Below are 16548 nucleotides of genomic sequence, written 5' to 3' on the forward strand. Positions count from 1 at the left end.
TGAAGCCTGAGACTCGGCCCTGAATGAACCCACGAGGTCTGAGACGCGGGGGCCGCGCGTGGGGAGCCCCCGGTGCGAGCTCTTTGCTCCCACTCACTCGCCCCTGGCAACGCCCTGAAGTAAATGTTCTCTTAACCATTTCACGGATGAGGAAACTGAGGCAGAGAAAAGTTGCGTGACTTGCCATAACTCGCCCAAGATCACATGTGCTAGAAAGCAGAGAACCGAAAATCGAAAGGGAACCCGTCTGAGCCCCGAATTCATGTCGCAGCTGCTGGACGGTGACGCCTGCCTGTTCTTTGTCGCCAGCAGGAAGACGTGGGGGTGCACCGTACCCTAACTGTCACTCATGCTTAAAATATATATTTGAATCGCGAAGGGAGGAAACGGCGGTTTGTTGGGCTCCTAATGCTGGACAGCGTGATAAGAATTTTACCTCATGCTGTAAATTTCCATTTTGCAAATTACTTTTTAACAGTTTCATGTCGTGGGGACATGCCAGTGGGAGCGGATGTGGCCCGGCATTGAACAGGATCCTTTGTGGCCAGGAGGGCAAACCCTTTAGAGGCTGGAGGGTAGGGCAGCGGAGGGGAGGGCGTTGGGGGGCGGGGGACGGGGCAGCAGGTGTGTACCTAGAGCCTCAGAAGTATTCCCATATTCCGTCAATCGCTGTGCCCGGGCCAGTGCGGGCCAGCACGGGTCAGCTCCAGGCCAGCCCGCTCTGTCTGTGCCATGCCAACCACTGGTAGCCACCGCCGTCCTGTATGTCACGCCCACTCGGAGGAGAGAAATGGATATAAAACCGTCAGGAACGCTGGATCGCCGCAGAGCGTAGCAGGCTGCGTGGGTGCACCAGCCGGTGGGCAGCAGGACGAGGATTCGAACCCTCCGTTGGGCTCCAAAGGCCGGGTTTCTTTATTACGGCTATTTTTGGCTGCCTCCCCAGAAAGCGAAGGCAATGTTGACTGCGAGAGAACCCCTAAGCTCTCCAGACAGGCTTGCGTGGGGGGGGGGGGTCTTGCCTCCAAAAGATTCCCCCAGCTCCAGAAAGAGGCTCCCGAATAGCCCAGGGCGTTTGCGAAGTGTTGTTTACTCTGAGTCAACAGCCAAGAGGCAGGTAATTAGTCTAAATTTCCATAAGGTGGCAACTAATAATTAGTTCAGTAGCAAAAGGTTGAGCACACAGAAGATGTGGATAAATTTTTACAACCCAGCTGACGATTCTCTTATTTTTAACGGTAATGATATGATGACATGGCCAGTGCCCCAGAGTTCTGGGCTGACTCGGACCACGGAGCAGCAGGACGTGACCCCTTCTGTGGTCACAAAGCTCTGCCAACCCCACAGAGGCTGTCTGGAGAGCGTAAGGATTCTCCCGCAGTCGAAAATGCCTTCGCTGTTTGGGGAGATGGCAAAAATAGTGGTAACAAATAAACCTTCGGAGCCAAACGGAGGCTTTGAATCCTAGTTCTACAACCACCAGCCATGTGCTCCGAGGCAGGCTACCTCGCTTTTCTGAGCCTCTGTGTCCCCAGAAATATAATTCTAGAAATACAATTCTATAAAAATAACACTTAAGGCCTTAAGGTCAATGGAAGGATTAAATGAGACGATATATGAAAAATCTTTTGAGGAGTGATTGGCGCACAGTAAACATTTAATAGCTATTGGTTTGGTTCTCTTTTTTCCTGACCAAGAAATTCATTTAACACTCAGGCGCTGTTCTCTAGGTCACAAAGATGAATACCAACTGCACTCTGTCTCCAAAAACCTGCAATCTAATTTCTACCACTTGGTATTTACTCAAGAGAAATTTAAAACAAAAAAAAAAAATGAAAAAAAAACACTTATGTACAAAAAGACTTGTCAACAAGTGTTTATGGCAACTTTATTCAAATAGCCAAAAATGAGAAATGATTAAATGCCCATCAACAGATGTGCGAATCTATAAACTCTGCTAATCCCCATCGAGCAATGGAAAGGAACAAATTGCTGATACTAGCGCCAACATGGGTGAATCTCTAGAACATTCTGGGCAGAAAAGGATACATGGTTGTCTTACTCATTGGCATGAAGTTCTAGACGGGAGAATCTATTATGTCAGGAAACAGAGTTGTGGTTGCCTGGAGATGGGTCGGGGGAGGGGTTGGGTACAGAGGGGCACGAGGCACCTTTTCGGGGACAGACATGTTCTGGATCGTGATGGGGTGTTGGTTATGTGCGTATACACAGTTGGCAGAACTCAGCACACCGTACACTTACAGTGGGCACCGCGGTATAATAAACATATCTGCCATTGTGTCCCGTTCCTGGCGCAGAGCTCCCAAAACCCGTGGAATCTCCTGAGTGATAAAAGTGTCTTTTGTTCTCTACGAGCCCCTTTGGATCATGAGATGACCCATAAGGGGTAGGAGGGACCTGGACAGCTTCGGATGAGAGCTGGTTGGCAGAAAAACCCACCGTGTGCTGAGAAGGCCCGAACTTTCAGCCCCCCCCCCCCACCTCCGCAGAATGGAAAGGAGTTGCAGAAGCACCAGTGGTCAGGGCTTTAATCTATCATGGCTGTGTGATGAAACCCCGGTGAAGACCTCACAAAGGCGAGTTGGAGGGAGCCTTCCGGGTGTTGAGCGTGCACTCAGGACCCTTCTGGGCCTCGCCCCATGCACCTCTGCGTCCAGCTGTTCATTTGTATCTTACATGAGACATTGGAATCATAACTATTATGCTTACCTGGCTCCTGTGAGTCGTTCCAGTGAATTGTCACTAGAGAGGGAGTCACGAGAAGCTCTGAATTTGTAGTCCACCAGATAGAGATGCAAAAGTCCTCAGACCGCAGGGGTGTCTGAAGTGAGGGCAGTCTCACTGGCCGGGGCCCCTAACCTGCAGGAGCTGCATTGACTCTGAGACTTAGTGTTGGAACTTACTTGCGAGATGCCCAGTTGGTGTCAGAGAATTAGAGAATCGGCTGGCGTTGGAAAAACAGCACATGTACATGTTATTGTGCAAATTAAACTGTGACGAAGTTGATTGGAAAAGGAAACCTGCAACCGGGCACACGCTTTTCAAGCTGTACTCCGAACTGAGTCTCCTTGGGGGTCGAGGTCCCAGTAACTACATCAGAGCACCCCTCCTTCCGCCTCGTCTTTCGGCTGGAGATCGATTTGAACAAAGAGCTCCATGACTTTAAAAAAAAAAAAAAATTGAAAGCCACTGATCTGGAGGAGAGAGCCGCCTTGTATGAATTATCTATAATATCGACACACAGAAAGTGATTCGTATCGTGAGAGAGGCTAGTTAAGAGGCTCCAAGAGGTCAGAGTGTGGAGTAAATCCTTTCCTGTGGGAATACTGAGGAAAACATAATGACAGGTGTGCCATCGAGCCGGGCCTTAACACGCAGGTGCGGTCGAGGCGCGTGGACATGACGGGGCAGGGCCCTCCAGCCAGAATGAGCACCGGCTTTGGTAGCACGGACGGGAGAGCACTGGGCGTCCACGCTGTTCTGATGATCTACGCCGGCGAGACAGTCAGTCACCCCCGCAAAGAACACATCCATTTATTTGCCTGGGAATCTAATTTGGCTCAGCAAGGAAGGATTGTTCTGTCCAGCTCCCGCCCAAGGGCTGGAGGCGACAGTCATCTGAAAGTTCATTCACCCACACAACTGGTCGGGCTGGTGCTGGTGGCCAGAATCCCACCCCCAGCCCCTCCCTGGCAGGCTCCTCACAAGGCTGTGCCTCGGGACTAAGGGCCGGCGTTCCAGGAGGGACAGCCAGGGGGCGCTGTATCGCCTTCTGTAACCTGCGCCGGGAAATCACGCAGCATCAAATCTGCCACATTCTAGTTATTAGAAATAAGGCACTAGGGCCGACTCGGTCTCAAAGGAAGAGAAATTAGACAGCACCTTCTCACGGGTCTGGGAAAGAGGAGCCAAGGACAGCGCCCAAAATGCATCAGGAAAAGGCAAATACCCAACCAATAGAACGATGCGCAAAGGATACAAAAAGTCCATTCTCACGGGAAAAACACCAACGTATGCAATAAATATATAGAAACTGTCTGCGCCCTCCAACAATTAAAGACCTGTACCTTGAAACGACCATGAAATATCTTTCATCTCTCCAATTAGCAAAAGAATTCAAAGAAAAGTGTAGGCGAATGAAACCAATTACCTAAGAAATTTGCATGCTTTTGATCTCACAAATAATCCCGCCTCCAGGAGGTCCTCCCAAGGAATTAACACATAAAAAAGGTTATCACAAGGACCTTCCCTGCAGCCTGGTCTATAATCTGGAAAAGTCAATCTAAAAGTCCAACATCAGCAGATTTTTAAAAATTTCACGGTACATTTATACAATACAGAATGTCATGTAGGCATTAGAGGTGATGTTGCTGAAGAATATTTGATTACGTGAGAAAATATGCAGAGTCTAGGGCTACAAAAATGAAACCCCCCAAACAGTTCTAGCATTATAACGAGAGAAATAACTCTATGGAAAAAAATGGTGTGGAAAATACATTACGATGATAATAATGGTCATTTCTGGGTAGACGGATTATGAATTTTATTTTTACCTGTTTGCTTACCTGTATTTTTTTTTAAATTGATAAATATATATGACTTATGGAATAAAAACAAAGCTTAAAACAAAACACACAGAATCTCATACCAAGAAAGCCTTTCGTGACTCTGAAATACCATCAAGGTGTCTTTTTAGTGGCTTTGACTTAATGATGTTCTAAGGTTTAAATCTTTATGAATCTAATTAAAAGCTAGAGAATGATATCTCTGCTCCTTAGATGAAAATAGAACCAGGTTGTACTTCTCCACTTTATTTTTGCTGACTTTCAAGAGAAATTATCAGCGTGATGTTTTTAATATGAGCTTTATTTTCTTCCCTAGGTAACTTTTGTTTCTTTCCATGGGTAGGTAAAGAAAACAAAATTTTTATAAAAGGACCACAGAGAAACCTGACCTGCTACAATAGAAAACCACAGTCCATGTTCTAGGACTAAGAGTTCATTACATCATCCCCAGCTATGAGCCTGAAGGAACCATCCTCTCTGCTTAAAATACCATGAGGAGCTGGTTACGACCCCGGCGGGTCATTGGACAGCAACTGACAGCGAGGCCCAGAAGCGTCCTTCGGCACTGCTAAGTGGGATGCGCCTAAGGCCAACCAGACTGCAAAAGGCAGAGGACAATTTTTAGGTTTTTTTTTTCACTACAATCTAAGATTTTGGATCTGAAGCCGCTGACCAATTTCCAGAGCACTGTGGGCTGACGGTGGGTTCCATTCCCTCTATAACTGGTGGCGGCCACAGCAAGCGGCCCAAAAACTTGAGAAAGAAGGCTCCAAGAACTGCCCTCTGATGATTCACCTCAGAAACCAGCACACAGTGGATCACAGCCGAGAAGGGCTAGTCACCTTACCCCAAGGCCCGAACATCCTGACCATGGCATCAAGTCCAAAGACAGAATACGCCGACCAGAGGCGGCCCAGGGGGAGGCGCTCTGAGGTCCCCCTGCCCGCCCGGCACTGTCCAAGGGGCGCAGCCATGGTCGAGGACAGAGAGGAAAGGTTTGCTGGGAAGGCTGGTCCAGGTTTTGGGGTGGGACGCTGGTAGATCTGAGTCCCAGCCTTGGCCACTTTCAAGCTGTGTGACCTTGCACACTACTGAACTGAACGTCCCTCCCCACCCCAACCAACCTCGGTTTCCTTATCTGTAGAATGAGGGTGGCAGCCACCTTATCGGGTTGCTGTAGGAATGATATGAAGCCCTCGGTACAGAGCCTGACGCATAGCAGGCGCCCGAGACGTGAGCGAATAAAAACACCGCAAAGCACAGTAGCCAGCGGCCTAATTTTAATCTCAAACTACGAGTTCGATCCGCCCACGTGAGCCCATGAGAGAAGGTGTCTCGCTCCTGTGCTTTTATGAGTCCCCGCAACCCCCGCCGGTTGTCCCCGATGCTCGTAACCCAACCATGCTACTCACACGCACTTGACCTGGCCCTTTACAATCTGAATATTCCAGCTCCCAGAGCACTGCCATGCCTTCGAACAACTTCCGGATTTCTACTTCTAGGAAACAACCCGACCTACTGATATGTGTCAAAGATTTTGCAAATCATCTTTTACTTACCAGAAAGTCCTTCCAAAAGAAATGGTTAAAAAAAAAAAAAGCCGAGTATCTTAGACAACGATTAAAGGAATGCTTTTGTGAGGATCATGAGGATATTTCCAAATATGTGGACATATGTTTTATTATGACTAAAAGTCTTGAAACAGGGAAGGACACTGAGCCACTTAGGGAATTGGGGTTCTCTTGATACTTCTGTGAGGAGCTAGAAACATGTATAGGCTAATGGAAGATCCTGTGTGTTATCAAAATTGTCAGTAGGTAATCAATTTCAGACTGAGTTCAGACCCTCCCGTGGAATGCAAAGGTGTGAAATCCAAACAATCAATTATTGGTTCTAATGGCTTTGAAGAATCCACAGCATTTTGCCCCAAATAAATTATCCTGGATAAAAGTCTTGTAAATGACACACTAATTAATGGACCAATTGGTGTGGAGGTTTTGTTTGTTCGTTTTCCCTCTGTCTGGCTGACGACACCTTATGCCAACCTTCTGATTTCAACAGTACCCTAACTTGTACACACTGCAAGGCCGAGGGGCCTCTGGGGCAGACACACTCTACCAAGAAGCTTGTGTTTTGTCACCACCTAATGGCCGTTCCCTAGTATTACAATTCAGTAGGCCACTTCGCTTAGCAAGCTAGCACAGGTGCAACAGTTAAGCTGCTATTGAAAAAAAAGCATGTTCAATATTCTTCAAGAGCCTGGGCAGGTCATAGGCAGTGGCTGACCTTGCCCCTCCCAAAGGCCCCAAACCAACACGCCCGGTGGCCAGCTTCGGACCACACCAGAGCACCTCCCAACCACCTCCACAAACGACACACCCGAGGAGCAGAGTGGGCAGGCCCCAGAGCCCCCAACGTGAACCCTGCTCCTTGGGGTCAGCCCTGCCGGCAGCTCCTCCCCTGCTCACGGCCAGTCCTCACAGCCAGCCAGCCCGAGGGGCCGTCCCCTCCCATCAATGTGCCAACAGCAACCAAGGCTCGACTGCAAGAGGAGGGCACCTACGACCCACACAAGGAACACAGCTGGAGCACCCAGCTCAGGTGGCCGAGGACACTGCGTCCCTGGGCCACCCAGGACGCACACTACGTACGACCACTCTCCTAAGACCGGGCGACGTAGCAGCCCTGCCGAACATGTAGAGCCAAACACGAGGCCGCCGCCAAAACGGGGAGACGAAGCAACGTGTCCCAAACGAAAGAACAGCACAGAGCTCCGGAAAAAGAACCTAACAAAATGGAGACACGCAGTCTACCACGTGCAGAGTTCAGAACACTGGCCATAACAGCGGTCCCCGACCTTGGTGGCACCACGAGTCAGGGCTCCTATGAGAATCCTAAGGCTCGAGGATCCGAGGGGCAGCGGGGGCGGTGATGTAGGCGCTGGGGAGCGGCCGCGAATGCAGACGACGAAACTCCGCTCACCTCCTGCTGTGCGCCCCGTTCCCAACAGGCCAGGACGGCACCTCCACGGCCTGGGGGGTGGGGACCCCTGGGTTATGAAGATGCTTGGTGACATTAGGGAAGAGTAGGTGAACTCAATGGGAACTTTAACAAAGAGATAACACACCTAAAAACAGAGATGGAAAACATAAAAAAAGAACCCGTGAGAAAAGAATACAGTTCCTCTTACAGGGCCCACGGCCGGCCTTGCTCACGGACGGACTCGCTCGCCCTGAGCTCCAGCACCGGGGCGGCCGCCCGGGGAGCCCCAGGGACGCACGGGGAGGCGCTGAGCCGCCGGGCTGTGGGGCGAGGCAGAGGGGCGGCTTTCTCCAGGACAGAAGTGCTGGTGGTATCCACTGCTCCTTGGCCAAGCCCTCCCCTGCCTGGCATGCAGACCCAGGTGCCGCCACGGCTGTATCACCATCCAGCTAGATAACGCAGGCTGCTGCTCCCAGGTGATTCTGAGACCCGCCTCTCTCGGCCTGTGGGCCCAACCAAGCTGCGTTCAGTGGTTTATTCCACAGAAACCGGCTGTCTTGGCACTGGCTGCAAACTCTTCCCAAATCTCTCAAGGCTCAAAAAACCCAAAGGGGCAGCAGCTGGCCTTGGCGTGCCCTGAACCTTCTGCTGAGCCCTGTACCCCAGGCCCTGCAGCTGGCCTCAGTTTCTGGCTTGGCCTCTTGGGGCACCTAGAAGCCCAGCACAGGTGGCGGCCATATGTGGATTCTTGGCAACTATTACCACGTGGCCCCAGAGGTGAACAGGCTGTGGCTGAACTTGGCCTGCAGCTGGACCCCTCCCAGGTCTGTCCCAAGGGGCCGCACAGCACTCCTACCACATAAACCCACTCTACTAAGGTGGGGAGACTTAGGAGCCCCGCCTAATACCTAGAGGCAGACACAGGGAGGCAGCCAAAATGGGGAGACCAAAAAAAGCATGTCTCATGTGAAAGAACAGAACAAAGCTCCAAAAAAAAGAACTCGACAAAATGGGGACAAGCAATCTAAGAGACGCAGAGTTCAAAACACTGGTTATAAGGATGCTCAATGAACTTAGAGGTAGAGTAGATGAACTCAGAACTTAAAGAGATGAAAAACAGAAAAATGGAGATGGGAAGCATAAAAGGGAACCAGTCAGAAAAGAAGAATATATTAACTGAAATAAAGACTGCATTAGATGGAATCAGTAGTAGACCAGATGAAGCAGAAGATCAAAACAGCGATTTGGAAGAGAAGGTATCAGAGAACACCCAATCGGAACAGCAAAAAGGAAAAAGAATTCCCAGGATCGTTTAAGGGACCCGTGAGACAACATCGAGCACCCCAACATTCGTGTCATGGGGGTGCTGGAAGGAGAAGAGAGGGCGCAAGGAATTGAGACTCTACTGGAAAAAACAATGACGGAAAACCTTTTTAACCTGGCGAAGAAAGTAGACATACAAGCCCGGAAAGCACAGAGTCCCAAACAAGACGGACTCAAAGAGGCCACACCAAGACACATTATAATTAAAATGCCGAAGGTTAAAGATGAATGGATAATCCTAAAAGCAGCAAGAGAAAAGCAGTTAGATACCTACAAGGGAGCTCCCATAAACTGTCGCCCCGATTTCTCAACAGAAACTCTGCAGGAATTCCTTCCTCAGAAGGAATTGGCAGAAAATAATCAAAGCGATTAAAAGCCAATCTTACAACCAAGATTACTCTGCCCAGCAAAACTGTTATTTAGAATCGAAGGACAGATAAAGAATCTCCCAGATAGGAAAAAGCTAAAGGAATTCATCATCGCCAAACTGGTAGTACAAGAAATGTTAAAGCGACAAGAGAAAAAAGGGGAGAAGGAGCAAAAGAGGAAGAAGAGGAGGAAGAAGAGGAGGAAAAAGAAATAATCAAAAGGCAAGAACTATAGACCTATCAATCAATAATTAGTTTAAATGTAAATGAATTAATTCTCCAATCAAAAGACACGGCGTGGCCGAGTGGGTGAGAACACAAGACCCGCGTGTCCTCTGATAGGTGAATGGATAAGGAAGAGGTGGCCCACGTGCAACGCACTCTCGCCATGTGCAACCGCGTGGGCGGCCCCAGAGGGCACTGTGCCGAGTGGAGTAGGTCAGAGGAAGACAAACGCCGCGTGATTTCACTTACGTGTGGACTCTAAAGAACAAAACAAACGGACAAACAGAACGGGAACAAGCTCGCAGATACAGTCTGATGGAAAGGGCGCTGGGGGCGTGGGAAAGGGAGAAGGGGTTGCAAAGTACAAACCGGCAGTTACAAAACGGTCCCGGGGACGTGAAGTACAGCGCAGGGGAGAGAGCCGGTGACATCGTAATAACTCCGTGTGGTGTCGGTCGGGTGCCAGCTTGATCGGGATGATCACTTTGTTAGTTATATAAACGTCTAATCATTGTGCTGTATGCTGAAATTGATATATCATATGCACTATAATTAAAAAGTAAAAAATTATTAAGGAAACACACACACACATCCCGAGGAAAAGCTCTGCTGAGGATGCAGAAGGGGCGACGCATGGGCTGAGTTCAGGCGTATACAAGTAGAGACCAAAACTAAAGAAACTGATGCTCTTTGGGACAAGATCTTTGCTATTAATCTTTATTTGTGTGCTTGTCCTCTGAAAAGCTCTCCAATTTCAAAGCTAATTCTGAGACAAGCAGCCTAAGGCACATACAAAGAAATATTTTCGTCATAGCACGAAAAGAAGTTCTATATTTTGAAACTTTTTTTTTCAGGGTATGAGTAAGATCTATTCATGCAGAGCAAAAAAAAAGAAAGAAAAAGAAAAAGAAAAAAGAAAAAGTTAAGCAAAGGCCAAAAACGCCAGGCCCGTGGCGGTGCGCAGGTGTCGTCTCTGCACCTAACAATGGTCTGATCGCGTCGGGAGGTCCGCGGGCATCTGACCGCATCAGACAGTGCGCTCCTCTGTGAGGCCAGACCGACGGAGCGGCGGGCCAGCTTCCGGCCACAGCATTTGGTTGAGTTTGGTTTGTAAGGGAAAAGTTGAAATGTTGCTTCGTGGCTTGAGTTTCCTAAAAGACAGGGGAAATATTAGGGAGAAGACTGGTAAAGGGAGACAGGGAGTTTCCCACAATCTCCATGCTCTATTATGCGGTACAGGGAGGTATTGCCCTTCATCCCGTAAAGCACGAGCCTCCATTTGTTCCCAAGAGAGGAAATTAAACCAGGCCGGGGTCACGTCTCTCCCCGCGTTAGCGCATGGCGAACACCGCGAGGGGGTCAACGCCTCCGGTCGCAGCCGCCCCTGCCTCGTCCTGGAGGAGGAGGACGTCTCGGCGGTCCACGGCTGCGTCGGCAGGGCGGCAGGCCGCGGCCTTTCACGGGGGGGACATTCGGTCTCACGCTGTGTGTTCTCTCTCCCGGGCCACCAACTGAGCATCGGTTTCGAACACGGGAAACACGAATTGCTTCACAATCCCATTCTTTGCCATGTGTCCCCTATAATCATCCCTGCAAATAAGGTGGCTGCCACACCCCCCGAGCTGGGGGACCGGCTGGCGCGGGGAAGCCGAGAGCTTTGCCGCCCGCCCGCGCGTCTGCCGAGGTGCGCGTCGAAGGAGGACGTCGCGTCCCTCCTGTGGCCCTTTCTGACCTCACGGCGGACCACGGCGGACCGGATTCCAAACTAGACGCCATCAGGAAAACTGGCAAAACTGTGCGGGCCACAGCTGCAGTTGCCTTTTTTTTTTTTTTTTTTTGTCAGCCTATAAAGCCATCTGGCTACATGAAGGATTGATGGATTGGCTCTCAGCCATGCCATTTCAAACTCGATGTTTTTTAATAATTACATTAAAATTGCATAGCTCCTAAAGAACTTCACATGCATAGTGGATAGAAATAGATGTAACAGCACATAGGAGTCTTTTACTGTGGGTTGGCTTTTTTTTTTTTTTTTTTGATGTAAGGATAAATATGAGCATATTTTCCTTTTGAACCATTTTTCAGATGAAACATCTAAAAGTAAACTTGCCAATTTTGTTTTTTTCAAAAACGGGTCCCAATCCATGCCTTAGGAATGGGACTGGCAGCAGACTTCTCAACAGCAACAGCAGGAGGAAATCAAAATCAGAAGAAAGTAAAAGGGATCGCGCCCGAAACGATAACATGAGGCCTTAAAGTAGAAACCTGTGTGTTCAGAACGTGAAAAAAAAAAAAAAAAAAAAAAACTCTGGGAAAACATGAAATGACAGACCAGATTCACTGTGCAATTAAATGAACGAGACTTTCATGGCCCACTCACAAATTGTGATGGCCACTCTGACCAGCTCTAAGATTTCCTAAAAATGTATTCACGCGCTGAGATTTTGCATTAGCCTTTAACGTCTGAGCGTAAGTAGGTTAAGAGGGGAGGTGCGGTCTTTGGTGCACAGAGCTCTGCTAGTCGTTAGGTATCTGCAGAGCAGCAGGACTCCTTCCTCGCCCAGCTGAGCGCTGCCTCCGCCCTTCCCTTGACAGGCTCCGTCTCCGAACACCCGCTGGGGGCTGGGTGCTCACGTGCCACTCCCCCACTCTCCCTGTCTTCCCGCCCCCAAATCTGTCTGATACGCATCAGTGGAGGCGTAATAGGACAGTAAGGAGACTAAAAAAAATCCTTAATTTTAATTTTAAAAATAACCCTTATGCAGCAGAGGAGACTGTAAGCCTCGCTGCCTCAGAAAATAAACTGCTCTCTCAAATTCGGTTGCAGGGTCAACTAAGGTTAATAATAATATGACATTTACATAGGTATTTGCTAAATGTCTTGTAAAACCGGATATTTTTATAGTACTTAATGACCTTTAGGTGTTTTCACACATACCATCCTATCCGTCTGGCCCAGAACATGTGAGCATTTCCCCCAAATCCTCAATATCCGCCATCATTAGATCCTATCACTATCTTATTAATATATTGATGCGGCACTTGCCAAACTGTTAAAAATTACGTAATTGTTTTTCATCGTCAGCAGAAGCTTAAAGCTACGGGGCAGCACATGTCGTATCAGAGACCCCTAAGGAACCCCGCCGCTCCACAGAGTTTCTACAGGAGTGTTCCAGCCGACGTTTAAGGAGTAAAAACGGGACGCCGAGCTCATGTCGCCGAATCTCTAGCAGCAACGTGTGTCTTTCGGCAACGACAACCAGCTCTGTGGTTTTTTTAAGGTTAGAACTTGTTGCCGTCCCCACGGACACCAGGTGTCACTCCCCCCGCAGATATGTGCGCACAGTGGTCAGGACGGGACTCTGCGTGACAGACCACGGACGGAAACGAAGGGAAAGAAACGCGAAACCGGCTCTTCCCCAGCCGCCCCTCTTCCTGGCACTCCTCCCGCCCACGGCCTTCCACGCCCCAGGGCCCGAGCCACGGGAAGAGAGACAGACAGACTCGAGCTGGAATCCACGTCCATTGCCAAGTGAAGTGCGGTATAGACAGCTACTGCGATAAACGAGCGTTCAACCCCAGGACCACGCGGCTACCTGGAAACGGTGAAGGAATAAAGCAGGAAAATGCCTAAGGATCTTCTTCTCCTTTTCCGGCTTCCTTGTCCTCTGCCGCCCCTTCCACTCCCTCCTCGGTTACGTCTTCCGTCTGATTTCAACAAAAATGACATCGTTATTGAGACGCGTAAGAGTCAACGCATGCAGTAAGGAAAGGGGTGTGACATCGCGGACTGGACGGAAGGGCCCCCCGCGCGCCCCGCCCGCTGTCCTCATCCGTCCAGTGCCAGGCACTGTGGGCCTCTCGGCCCCATGACCCCCGAAAGGGGATCCCTCCCTCGCCAACGAGGCGAGCGGGAGGCAGTCAAACCACCAGCACGCAGCATCAAGCCCGCTGCACAAACTGCACTCTTCGACGGGGCGGACAGGCAGAATGGAACACACATCCACGACCCGGCCTGACCTGGCCGGGCATCACCACAGGAGGCTCGGACGGAGGGCCGGGGCCCAGCCCTCCTGCTCCATCCGGCCCCGTCTGATCACTTTGTCTCCAACTTATTTTATTTCCCTGCTCAGCAGGTGTAAGGAGGGATTTCCAGGCGTGTGGGTTGCATCGACTTCTTCATATCATAAACAACAAGGAGAAGGCGGCTGAACCGCAACTCCCAACTAAAAGAGGTTTTTACTAAGTGCAGCTGTTAAATACGCTACTGTACCTTTTCCTCTGCCGTCTCTCCCTCTTCTTCCTTAGGTCCGTAAACAAAATTGAGAAAAAAAAAAAGATAAATTCACATAAGTTTGAATTCAAGTCTAAAAATTAAGCGAACTATAGTAAAATACATGTTCATCAAAACGAAAGACACTAACTTATCGGTAAAATATATAAATAGCAAAGACATAATAACTGAGCGATGCCTACTTATTTCATGCATTGTATTTCGAGCCGCTGGAATATTATGAGATGAAGATATTTCTCCATCACTCGTATGCCTGAGGAAATAGAATCAATCGGTCATATTGCTTCATTACATGCTGAACTCTCTCTCCAGGTCCAGCACGTATCGGAGATCTGTAGACCTAGTTCGTAAAGTTCAGACCACATACGTAAGCAATTCGAAATTTTGCACAAAACAATGTCCTTTCTGCCTTTACGTCCTGATAAGTACGCTTTCCCTTCAGCTTTGAACCAATTAATAGAAGTAGATCAAAAACTCTTCCTCCAACAGAACAAAATGATAACGTTTCTGAACCGCGCATAATTCAGACGCTGATTTCTGGTGAAAGGCCAGTAAGGTCATCGCAGGCTCGGGCAGCTCCCCCTCCTGCCAATCCTCTGGAATTTCTATTTCCTCCAGATCGAAGTAACAGAACCAAAGTGTATCTCCTAAAAATGCAAGGAAATGAGACCTCGCCATGCCTTCCCCGAATGGCCGTGGGGCGAAGCTCCCCGGGGCACCACGGAGCACTGCGACGTTCCGGGTGAGGGGACCGGTGAGGGCCGAAGAGCGGTCCCCGAGCCCCGACGCCGGCGCCTCGCGCAGAGCGCTCGGGGAGCCTCGGGTGGGGAGGGTGAGAGCAATCTTGCAGGCCTGCGCACCCTCTCGCCCACCCCCCATTCTTACACAGATGAGGACCCGGGACCACAGATCTAAGTAACTTGCCGAAGGTCACAGAGCAAGCGAACAACACAATCGGGACTCGCTTCACGGCTCCCGGTGCCGACGTCGGTGACCTTCCTGCTCGGTCATGCTGCCTCTCGAGGCCAGCCACAGAGAAGGCGAAATCATGGAAGGCTCGTCACAGAGGACTCGCCACACATTCCCCAGGCCTGCCTTCTGTTTTCAGCCAATCCCGGAACAAAACTCTGATGTCCGAGACCGGTGTGTCAAATAGAGACCATGAGAGCCCAATCCAGCCGGCCACAGCTGAGCCAGCCCGAGAGGTGCTCCCAGCACTGGGACCCTCCGAACAAACCCTCACACAGACCACCGCGGGCAATACGCCAAGTATTAGAGTTTAAACAACGTCCAAGAGAGAAGAGTCCTGCATTTGGGCGACTCTGGCGTCGGCTCCTCGGTGCCGTGGAGACGCCTCTCTTGCAAGGCCTGACTCCACCTGCGCCTTGTCCCTCCCCTGCCCTGACTGTCACCTCGCCCGGTCACACCACCTCCGGTCTCCCTTATCCCCAGCCTGAGCCCCACACTGCAGCGAGAGAGCGCTCTAAGACCGCGGACTCGACCCTGCTGCCCTCATGCTTCAAAACGTCCGCCTGTTCGAGAGAAATCCATCATCCCTAGAGTGGCTGAAAGGCCATCGCCACCTGGCCCCCCGTTCACGCCCCCTCGTGCCTCCCCATTCTTTCAGCCATGCACATGGACCACGGGCAACTTTCAATGTTCAATTTTCAATTATTTTCACACCTTCCAGGACACTGCTTAAAATATTTTCAACCAGACCTAGTTTGGGTCTCCCATATCTGCTGCTCCCATAATCATCCTTTGCTTACCCATCTCCCTGACTAGTCTGAGGAGCCCTTGGGGCACAACCCGTGTCATACTCATTTTTGGATCTCCAGGACCCAGCCACTGTCTGGAACCATGAAACAAACTCAATAACTGCATTAAGCAACTGGATCAATGAGTGTACAAAGTTGGCTATTAACCCTCGAAGAACAACAATTTTCTTCTTATCCACCTGAGATCAAATTAAAATTCCTGATATGCAACTTAGAATTATCAACTATATAAGATTTACATTTTTCTAAATCCCGTCATTTTTATTAACTGTACTCAGCTGAAAGAGATGCATTAAGAAGATCACTGTTAAAACGGGTTATCCTTAGAGCTAGCATGGAGGGCAGCAGGGGTCTTACAGGGAGAAGAGTCCGTCTCAATTCTTAAGGCTAGCGAGCAGCAATTACCCGGGTCCCAGGACCCCTGATCGATGCCTGAATCGACCTGCATCTCTTGAAAGGCATGTTAAGTAAAGAAAGCAGTTGCTTTGAAGAAACTCAGGCACTCTCGCCATCGCCAGTTCTACCAAAACACGAGCCCTTTCGTGTTCTATCCCCGGCCCCTGGAATTCTGCCCGGCACGTGGCGGCGACTCAGGCTGTTGATAAAATGCTGGCTGAATGCATTTATGCACGCTGCTCCTGCCTCAACTCCCTCTTAGAAGGAGCGGGATGTGGTAATTACATAACAACTTAAATGCCCATCCTTAGCTCGCAGAATTGTAAAATATCAAAATTAGGCAGATCCTTACCTACAAACAATGCTTGCATTGACTTTTCTGGTTGGCGGATAAATGCATCAGCAAAATGGTTTTGTTTTTTTTTTTAAGATAATTATAATCACATGGTCAATTAAGCCAAGGTCTTGCAAAATCTTAGGACAGGGTACAAACCATTCCCTGGATAGAGCTACACCTTCAAATTACTTCATCTGTGCTAAGACAGCTAGTCGGGCGAAGCCTCAGAAGTGGGAAGCCTTAGAACCTTCCAGCAGCT

The 16548-nt window shown here is 49.6% G+C and overlaps 1 protein-coding gene across 1 annotated transcript in view; it reads right to left on the reverse strand.

The window, feature by feature from the left end:
- Window positions 1-9480: 9480 nt before the first annotated feature.
- LOC107498540 (SH3 domain-binding glutamic acid-rich protein) overlaps window positions 9481-16548 on the reverse strand; it is a 28799-nt gene continuing 21731 nt past the window's right edge. Inside the window, exons 6-8 of the mRNA XM_016121773.2 lie at window positions 13758-13787; window positions 13081-13192; window positions 9481-10635 (exon numbers count right to left, since the gene is read on the reverse strand). Of these exons, the coding sequence (XP_015977259.2) occupies window positions 13115-13192; window positions 13758-13787 (108 nt within the window). The 3' untranslated portion in view covers window positions 9481-10635; window positions 13081-13114. The remainder of the gene's footprint in view (window positions 10636-13080; window positions 13193-13757; window positions 13788-16548) is intronic.

This window comes from Rousettus aegyptiacus, unplaced genomic scaffold (genome assembly GCF_014176215.1).
Source record: "Rousettus aegyptiacus isolate mRouAeg1 unplaced genomic scaffold, mRouAeg1.p scaffold_m13_p_4, whole genome shotgun sequence".
Taxonomy (NCBI): Eukaryota; Metazoa; Chordata; class Mammalia; order Chiroptera; family Pteropodidae; genus Rousettus; species Rousettus aegyptiacus.